Source organism: Haliaeetus leucocephalus, unplaced genomic scaffold, assembly GCF_000737465.1.
Source record: "Haliaeetus leucocephalus isolate CR32 unplaced genomic scaffold, Haliaeetus_leucocephalus-4.0 Scaffold173, whole genome shotgun sequence".
NCBI classification, from domain to species: Eukaryota; Metazoa; Chordata; class Aves; order Accipitriformes; family Accipitridae; genus Haliaeetus; species Haliaeetus leucocephalus.
In genome coordinates this window covers 6,335,514-6,344,832 of record NW_010972609.1, presented here as the reverse complement: position 1 = coordinate 6,344,832, position 9,319 = coordinate 6,335,514, and the positions used below count along the sequence as shown (strand labels likewise).

Here is a 9,319-nt window from a genome sequence, read left to right as displayed (position 1 = left end):
CCCCCCCGCCCCAGCCCGGCTATTCACCCGCCGCCGGCCGCCTCAATGGGGCTGCGGCCGCCCATATGGTGACCACGGCCGCTGAATCCCCGTGTTTAAATGGGGGAGAAAGTTCGGGTTTTAAAACATTTCAAAGTGGTTGAAAGGGTCCCACCAGACCCTGTCACAATCCCCCCCGAGCTTTGAAGGCCGGGGCCATTGTTCGCCGATTATAAATGATATTACTTTAAAGTTGATTTCCCACAATATTTAAAGGATGTCGCGGGAGCGTCGCTCTTTATTTTTGGCGTAACTTTTCAAGGGAATTAGCATAAGTAGCCCGTGCGTCCCTCGTCCCGTCTCCCCCTTTATGCGACATCAAAACGCCTCGAAAAATATGCTTTGAAAGGAGAGGGAGAGCTAATTTAGGGACGACGACTTCTCCGCCTCGACAGCAAGGTCCGCTTGTCTCGCCCGCCGCGGCCTACGGCGCCCGCAAGGCCCCGCAAAAGCCGGCCGGACCTGGGACGCGTCCTTGCGACCGCCCGAAAGCGGAGCGTGGTGAAACTTTGCCCCTGCTCACTGCCAGAAATTGCATCAAAAGTGGTGGAAATGCCCTAATTAAGAATGTACCGCTTAAATGATATGCCAAACGTTCAGCTGCAGAAGAGCGTATTTAGCTAGTTAGTGAACTCGCTACTATTTCTTTTAAAATTACATGTTAAAATTTTAAAAGAAATCTTACTTTTCTCTGGTGCAACACATTACAAAGAATGGACAGTCCTTTTATCTAAATATAAAATTCCATTTTCAGCAATTATAGCCTGTTCTTGGTGATGATATAATTACAGCTGTGCTCAGTAATAGGTGTCAAGGCAATGCACACTCATACAATAGTTGAATAAAACTGCAGAACAATGCAGGCACTTCTAAATTCACAACCTTTAAAATGAAATTGACTGTGCAGAATTCAAATAAAAACTGGATAAATATTTTTTAAAAAAGATTACAAGCTTGGTTTGGTTTCTTAATAGCATTTTCTGCAAACCTATCAACATCTAATTGATTAGATAGGAATTACTGATTATAGATAATCTGAAATACCGAACAGCACTATTTTAAATATAGCAATAGGTAAATAAATGCAGCAGGCAGAGGAGACTGCCATGGCACTTCGGCAGCGATTCACGGAAAGAATCGCTTTCAGGGGAAAGTATTTTTATGCAGGTTTTATTCCAGAGGAAAAACAAAATGAAATTAAGACCAGGCGATCGCAATGCCTCATCTCCGATGTTTACGATAACGCTGGAAACTGAAATGTTTCCCTGTTACCCGTGTCGTTAGCGCAACCTTGCTTTGATACCCGAGACGTTTTTAAGGGAGGGTGTCAGCAAACATGGCCGAACTTGTTCCCAATCGCGTTATGTCTCTGATAGGGATCTTAAAACAAGGGTACCTGCGTTTCACTTTCCGACTCTCGGTTCTGCAGATGGCTGTCCGCAACAGGAGGGAGGAGGGGAAAACACCAACTCCATCAGCTCTAATGGAGAAGATTCAGATGAGGCCCAAATGAGACTCCAGCTGAAAAGAAAGCTGCAGAGAAATAGGACATCCTTTACTCAAGAGCAAATCGAAGCCCTTGAGAAAGGTGAGTGACATTTTCCTAGGGCTGGAGCAGGAGAGAAGAGCAAAATGTGCCCCGGCTATATTAAGAGCTGAACAGAAGCATGGCATTCACGTGCCTTATGTATATATGGATATTTTTCTAAGTCCGTGGCTCCCTCCGTGCTCCTTTATTCAGTGAGCTCCAAATATTCATCGAGGGCTGTGATATGCACCCAAAAGCCGTTAAAAGCCTTTCAAAGGGAAGGTACTCAGGGCACAGGTCATACCGAAACATCGTTACGCTCTGGGCTGCCCTCACCGGGGACAAATTTCCTCCCGCCGACTGTGCCGCGGCCGGGCCGCGCTGCTGTACGCCGGGAAGGCGAAGGCAGGCAGCTGGGGCTGGCAGAGCCCTCTGTGCCTGGCCCCCCGGTCGCTCCCGTCCCCAGCGCTGCCGCTGCCTGGGGCTTGGGAGCAGGTGCCCTTTTCCCTGGCCGGCCCGGGCGCACCTCGCCTCTGACCCGCTGCGCATCTTTGTTCTTATTTTCTGCTGTTATTCAGCGACGTGCCATTTCGCTTCTTGGTGACAGGGTCAGAGCTGCCTTGGGGACCCCCTCAGCGGAGGCAGAAGCCCTCACTGCTTCTTGAAGGATGCAGCATTGTGCCCAAGCCTGCCTACCCCCTTAGCGATATTCCCCAGCAGGCAAGGCGTCCTCCTTCCTAACACACACACACACACGCAGAGAAAGCCCAGCTTTGCCTATACAGCGATGTTTCTTAAGAGCATTTAGAGCATAGGCAGCGCAGGAACAACTCTGACTTTACGGTCGGCCACATTAAATCTTTGCAAATAATGCAACCCTATTTCCTTCTGCAGAATTTGAGAGGACCCACTATCCCGATGTGTTTGCAAGGGAGAGACTAGCTGCTAAAATAGACCTGCCTGAAGCAAGGATACAGGTACTGAGTTGCTGTGCAATTATGACTATTATTATTTTTGCTATTACTATTCTAGTTTTGTTATTCCTGGCTTCTCAAAGCACAGGGCAGCCCCTATTTACTCTCCTCCTTCAGGAAAGTCATGGCAGCTGGGGTCTGCTTTTGCGCGCTGCTTTGCTGCGCTGCAAGCCAGCTTTCCACCAGCACAGCCTTGAGTTAGGTGGGGGAGGTCCTTGTAAGCTCATTCACGTCTCTCAAACGCTGTATTTTCAGGTGTGGTTTTCTAACAGAAGGGCCAAGTGGAGAAGGGAAGAGAAGCTGAGGAACCAGCGGAGACAAGCCAGCAACACTCCCAGCCACATTCCCATCAGTAGTAGTTTCAGCACAAGCGTTTACCAGCCGATCCCGCAACCGACCACCCCCGGTAATGCCACCAACCCGCTCACGTTCCTCCATCCTCTTGGGAAAATGAGACTCTGAGACTGTGTCGCCAATTGTAATGGTGTTTAAACTAATGTGTTCGTCTATCTGTCTATTCTATTATAGTTTCCTCTTTCACATCAGGTTCCATGTTGGGCAGAACGGACACGGCGCTCACAAACACGTACAGCGCGCTGCCGCCCATGCCTAGTTTCACCATGGCCAACAACCTGCCTATGCAAGTAAGTCCGGTGCCGTCGCCGCGACACGACGCTCCCTCGGGACTCGGCAGCCCCGGGGGTGTGCGGGAGCGTGGGTGGGGACCCTTCCTCCGCAGGGCGGGGGAGTTACGGACCCAAACCACGCTGCGGGGAAACCGGCAGCAAAGGCTTCCCCAGCATCTGAAAAGATGCTCTATTTGGGAGAATCACAAGGGAAAGGGCACTGTAAGGCCCGGTGCTCAACAAGCACTTTTCCTGAATTTTAAAAAAGAGAGATTCTCAAATTTACGAGGCAACAAATCTGGGATGAAAAAAACCTTTTTGGGGAAAAAACCCCACGGTTAACCTATGGAACTCACTGGTGCAGTATTATGGAAACTGCTGCCCGAATGAGCTGCTGGAGGGATCCGACCTTCTCGGTGTAGGTAATGTGGCGGCAGCACATTAGGAACACCTGAGAGAGGGAAGGATGTGATTAGCATCAGTGGTTATGCCAGCTAAGCCAGAATTGCAAGAGCTGTCAATCCTCATGCCTGAAAGCATTAGCTGATCACCAGCTGGGTTAGGAAGAAATCTATTCCTTTGGGGTCTGTTTCTATAGACCTTTCAGATGCAAAATTCCTCCTTTTTTAATGGTGGGGTTGGCCTAGGAAGGTGCTGGCCAATTACGGGAGTTTTACAGCTTTGTCTGAGGCGCGCAGCATTGACCACTGCTGGAGACAGGCGAGCAGATTAGAGAGCCTGACTCCTTCGCTGCGGCAATTACTATGTTACTAATTGCTGAACCAAAATTAACCAAATAAAGTTAGAGTCTCGCAAGTCCGCGGAAAGAAATGACGTTGGCTAGGTCGCTATTTCGTGACGTTGGAGGCCGGCGGTGCCGTTCCCGGCAGCGGGCTGAGAGCAGATGACAAAAGATCAAAAGGCTGATACAGGAGGGGACCCTTGGGAAAGCAGGAGGCCCCTGATTCACTGCCAGGCTCCTGGGCAGGGACCTGGCATGCGTGAGCCGCTCTGGAAAGTCCTGCCTACGTGGCCACCACGATGTGATGGCCACGCGATGTCGGAGCGGCAGATTTGGCAGCCGAACCGTCGGCATCTCTCTGCGGATGCGCGGTGTGTTGCTGGTTCTCCCAGAGCACAGCGTGTGTGCTTAAGCGAGCGAGGCTGTCAGTATTTTTGGAGATGGCGTGTCAGGGACGTGCAGACGGAGGAAATATGTGCAGACGTGTTGAGTCTCGTGCGCTTGGAGTGGGAATTACTCATCCTGCCTCCTGCCCCCCCCCAGTGCCTCCCCATGTTGCGGCTGCACCGGTCCCCACTCCCCCAGCACCCCAGAGCGGGGTCCCCCCCGGCACCGTGCCATCCCTCAGCCCCTGCCCCCAGCTGCTCTCCCCCCCCGGCAGATGGGGTTTTAGGGGTTGGAGTTTAGGTAAATGGAGATGTCTGGTCTCCTGGGATGCTGCTGGCATGGGCTTGGGGTGACTGTGGCTCTGGTGGGGGATCAACACACACGGATGCGTGGGTTTGGGGTCACCGAGGCTCTGAAGGGGGATCAACGTACGTCACCCCAAACCCACACATCATCTGTGTGTATTGCAACAAGCTTGCAGGTGCAGGACCAGCCCGTGTGCCTCAGTGGAGTAATTTTTAGTTACACCCCTGATAGTTTTTAGCTACATCGCCAAATGTGACATAAGATGCCAGCCCTGTCTCTGGCTGCAAATGGCACGAGACATCTTTCTTCTACATAAGCACAAACAAGGGCGGCGCTCAGGCTTTGCTTCCTTCGCTTAGGTGTGCAACACCTTCCTTAGCATCTAGATGGAGGGATCTGCTCGCCAAGCGCGCCTGAAAAGGCACCGGTGACCGTCCATGTTGTTTCTGTAGACCAAGAACCTCTGGGAAGAGGCTGCTTGGTTGAGCTCCTAAACAGGGCTTTGCATCTAGTTCCCCGAATTTGAAACTGAAGCTTGTTTTTGCTTGTGCGCGCTGCTTCTGAGGGCTGGCACATCCCTCCAGAAGAGCGTAAGGCCGTGTTTACCTTGGCCAATACTTAACGCTCTTTTTGTCCTTTGCTCTCATAGCCCCCGGTACCCAGCCAGACCTCCTCCTACTCTTGCATGCTGCCCACCAGTCCATCGGTGAATGGACGGAGCTATGATACATACACCCCTCCTCACATGCAGACACACATGAACAGCCAGCCGATGGGCACCTCTGGCACCACTTCCACAGGTGAGTGGCCCCGCGCTCCCCCCGCTTTTCTGCCAGCGCGGCTTCCTTGCTCCGGCCGTCGGGTTTTCGCATGTGTTCGCTGGGAGAAGTCTCTCCCCATCGCCGGGAGAGGTCTTTCTGTCGGGTTTAGTAGCTGCCGAACCGTGCAGAAGATGAAAATGTATAACCTCGCGGGCTAGAGCAGAAAGTCTGATTTTTAAGCTGCTGCTGGAGGGATAGATGAAAGACAGCTGATTAGCAGAGGTGGCGTTTGAATTGTGGTACAGTGGAAAGCTCTTCACGAGGCCCTCATCCCGCAAAATCTTCCCTGTATAATTAATTTCTAAAGCAGCATTTATTTCACTGTTAAATTTCAGCAGAGATACACCTGTGAAGTTAAGTGTACGTGAAAGTGTTTGCGGGACTGGGTGTGTTTTTACCACGTCTGTGTCAGAGGCTATTTTTTGCTAAAGATTTGAAGTTATTGAAAAGGCAGGTAACCTGTAGAAATACTAACCTATGCATAAGAAGGCAAAACAGAGTAAAAAAGGGCAAGTGTCAGCATAAGCAGGAGCAAGCCAGACACATTTGTAAAGAATAGAAATGTTCAGTGTATTTTGGGCTGAATTCCCAACCGATACAAATGAGCCGAGGCTCTGGCATTTGTCTCAAAGCATGACAGTTTATTTATAACAACAAATCAGTGAGATGTGCATAGGTTTTTAAAATATACCCCCCACCCCCCACCCGATTCTGCAGGCTGCTAGATGGTGCGATTTAATACTTACTGGAATACAAGCACATATCTGTGAAACTGTAAAGCAAAAATTGTGATATGTATAGAAAAACTAAAATATCCATTTTCCCCCTCAATTTTCAGGTCTCATTTCCCCTGGAGTGTCAGTTCCAGTTCAAGTTCCTGGCAGTGAACCTGATATGTCTCAATACTGGCCAAGATTACAGTAAAACATGTGTTAATTCCGTAAATGACTATATGGACAACAGTTGGATGTTCAGCAGTATTTTATAAAGGAAGAATGGCTCTCAGAGTACTTCTGTACTGCAACTGTGCCCTATGCTGTAACACATGGAAAAGACTTTCACATGGACCTTTGTACACTGAAGGCATTATATCAGTTGGAACAAATCTTCATTTTGGTATCCAAACTTTTATTCATTTTGGTGTATTATTTGTAAATGGGCATTTGTATGTTATAATGAAAAAAAAAAAGAACAATGTAGACTGGATGGATGTTTGATCTGTGTTGGTCATGAAGTTGTTTAAAAAAAAAAAAGAAAAGGAAAAAAAAAAAGAAGCCATGATCAACAAGCTTTGCCACGAATTTAAGAGTTTTATCAAGATATATCGAATACTTCTACCAATCTGTTCATAGATTATGGATTGACGTTCCAAGTTTGTATCATTCCATTGCATATAATTAAACCTGGAACAATACGCACTAGATTTATGTAAGAAAAATATCTGTTGGTATTTCCAAAGGTTGTTAACGGCTGAAGCTATGTGCAAACAGGGGTTAAGAGAGAACTTCGATGAAGAAAAGAGTTTGATAGATAAAAGGTAGATTGTGTCTTCGATATAATCCAATTTGTTTTATGTCGAAATGTAAGTATTTGTCTTCCCTAGAAATCTCCCAGAATGATTTCTATAATAAAGTTAATTTCATTTATATTTGACAAGAATATTCTATAGATGTTTTATACACATTTTCATGCATCATACGTTTCTTTTTGGTCGGCAAGAGTTAATTGTTCTTAGATATAGTTGTACTACTGTTCACAGTCCAATCATTTTTGTGCATCTAGAATTCATTCCTAATCAATTAAAAGTGCTTGCAAGAGTTTTAAACTTAAGTGTTTTGAAGTTGTTCACAACTACATATCAAAATTAACCATTGTTGATTGTAAAAACCATGCCAAAGCCTTTGTATTTCCTTTATTATACTATTTTCTTTTTAACCTTATAGTGTGGTGTTGCAAATTTTGTTACTGTGCTAGGTTAATCTCATTAAGTTTTATTTTGAATTTATTTTCAGTTTTCAATAAGGAGGGATTCTTAAGAAACGTTTTTATAGACTTTCAGCCCTTCGACCAGCCTGTAATTTGGGCTAACAAAAAGAAGATAGGTTCACGTATCTAATTGCAGCTGAGAGCAGGAGGAGGTTGTTTATTTAGCTCGGATTTCTGGGGATGCTCTAAATGAACTCCAGAATCCAGCAGAATTTCCAGCGGGGAGTTTGCATCGTGCCAGTCAGTGGCGGAGACGCGATGCACGCCTGCGTCTATCTGTCGTAATTATACATAAAGTACGTATAGACACGTACACACAAATATACGTGCCTGACTTTTAAAAATTGTTTTTGTTAGGATGCTTAAAAAGAAAAAAAAACAGCTGTGTTTTTAACAGGCTCTTTGGGAGAGTGAATACCATCCCTTTATATTGCCACACAGCACAATCTTAGTGTAATTTTCCATTGAACTTGTAACCTGGTTAATACCTCAATGCGCTTTGTGTGAGGGTTGTTAGTGTGGGCGTGGGTGGAGAGCTGCATGTCAAGGAATAATGAGAGAAGACAAATCAACAGGCAACAACAATGTGAGCTGGGACTGGCTAGTGAAAGCTAAAGGCCTTTAGTCACTGGCAGGGAAATCTAAACATTCCCATATCTATGAAGCTGGCTCATTGTGGTGCAGTTGTTACTCGCGATGCTGTGCTGAAAAAGGGATCTCATGATTAAAAAGCCAATGCGCGGGGAGTTTTGAGTCAAAGCACAGGCATCACAAGCAGCCTTTGTAAAGCAAAGATACTATCTAGGCTGGTTATGTTTTCCTTTCGGCATATTTGTCACTGCAGATAACGCTTCACTGTAAACTCGGAGTAGCAGAGTTGTGGTGCTGAGGTAGTCGCAACGCTGCAGACGAGATTAAACGCACGTAAACTCCGAATCCTTTAGGGACAAAGAGCAGCTTTGCTCAAAGCACGAGACGCTAGTTAATAAAACCAAGAGCCCAAAGCAAGCAAAAATGTGCAAAAACATTAGATTAAAATCTTTCTTTTTAATTGATACTGGTCAGTTGTAACTATATTCATTATAGCAGCATTAAGTAGTTTTAATTACCTGGAAGCCATCCATTGGCAAATATGAATGAAACGTGGGTTTGTTTTTTTTTTTAATATATATTTTTATCAGACATGCACATGTGCGTTATATATGTATAGGATACGGATAGATCGCATTAAACACCACAATAGGCAGGCCCCTTCTCGCATAGCTAAATCGATTCTGGCAACAATTAATTACAGGTACAAACCCAGCATTTATATAGCCACTTAGCATGTTTATACCTACTAATGTAGTTTGTTATCTAAATGCCAACTTCTGCTCAAACAGAAATGGAAATGAGCTTCCCATCCCTTCCTCCCCCGAGAGCTTTTGTGCCGTGGTTGCCGTTTCTGCAGGTGCCGATACGCGGACAGAGGCAGCTCCCCGTAGCTCTTGCCTGCCCTTCCCGGGTTTTCCTGGCCTTGCAGCTCCACCGCCCGTGGTCCAGCCGCCGGTGGCCTCCATCGAGCCATCGCCAGCCCTCTACACCCCTTCCGAAGCCTTCTTCAGGGCAGGCCGTGCTGCGGGGCTGCAGCCTTCCGCAGCCCCGCACCTCTGCAGTCGCAGCAATGCTACAAAGCGGTTGCGTGCGCGGACGGACCTCGAGCTTATTTGGGTGACAGGCTAGCTAGCCGTGGCGGAGAGGAGACATTTCTGGCTTGCTGCTTCGTTATCGTGCCCTGTGGAAGGAGGTCGCCGGGGAAAAGTCCCTGGCCGGCTACGCGTCGGGAAGAAGTTAGGGCATTCGGTCCCCGGAGCGTTGCTTGCCTCGAAGAGCTGCCGCCGCGCGCGCCGGGGGCTCTGCGGGTTACGGGC

General features: G+C 47.5%; 1 protein-coding gene across 12 annotated transcripts in view; it reads left to right on the top strand.

Moving 5' to 3' along the window:
- The window catches only part of PAX6 (paired box 6), an 11,516-nt gene extending 4,834 nt beyond the window's left edge, over positions 1–6,682 (top strand). For 6 of the 12 annotated variants that reach the window (XM_010563740.1, XM_010563739.1, XM_010563736.1 and 3 more), the window contains 6 exons: positions 1,469–1,627; positions 2,462–2,544; positions 2,797–2,947; positions 3,070–3,185; positions 5,252–5,402; positions 6,262–6,682. In XM_010563740.1, the coding sequence (XP_010562042.1) occupies positions 1,469–1,627; positions 2,462–2,544; positions 2,797–2,947; positions 3,070–3,185; positions 5,252–5,402; positions 6,262–6,347 (746 nt within the window). In that variant the 3' untranslated portion in view covers positions 6,348–6,682. The remainder of the gene's footprint in view (positions 1–1,468; positions 1,628–2,461; positions 2,545–2,796; positions 2,948–3,069; positions 3,186–5,251; positions 5,403–6,261) is intronic. The other 6 variants (XM_010563747.1, XM_010563746.1, XM_010563743.1 and 3 more) reach the window with 1 other exon arrangement.
- Positions 6,683–9,319: the final 2,637 nt, after the last annotated feature.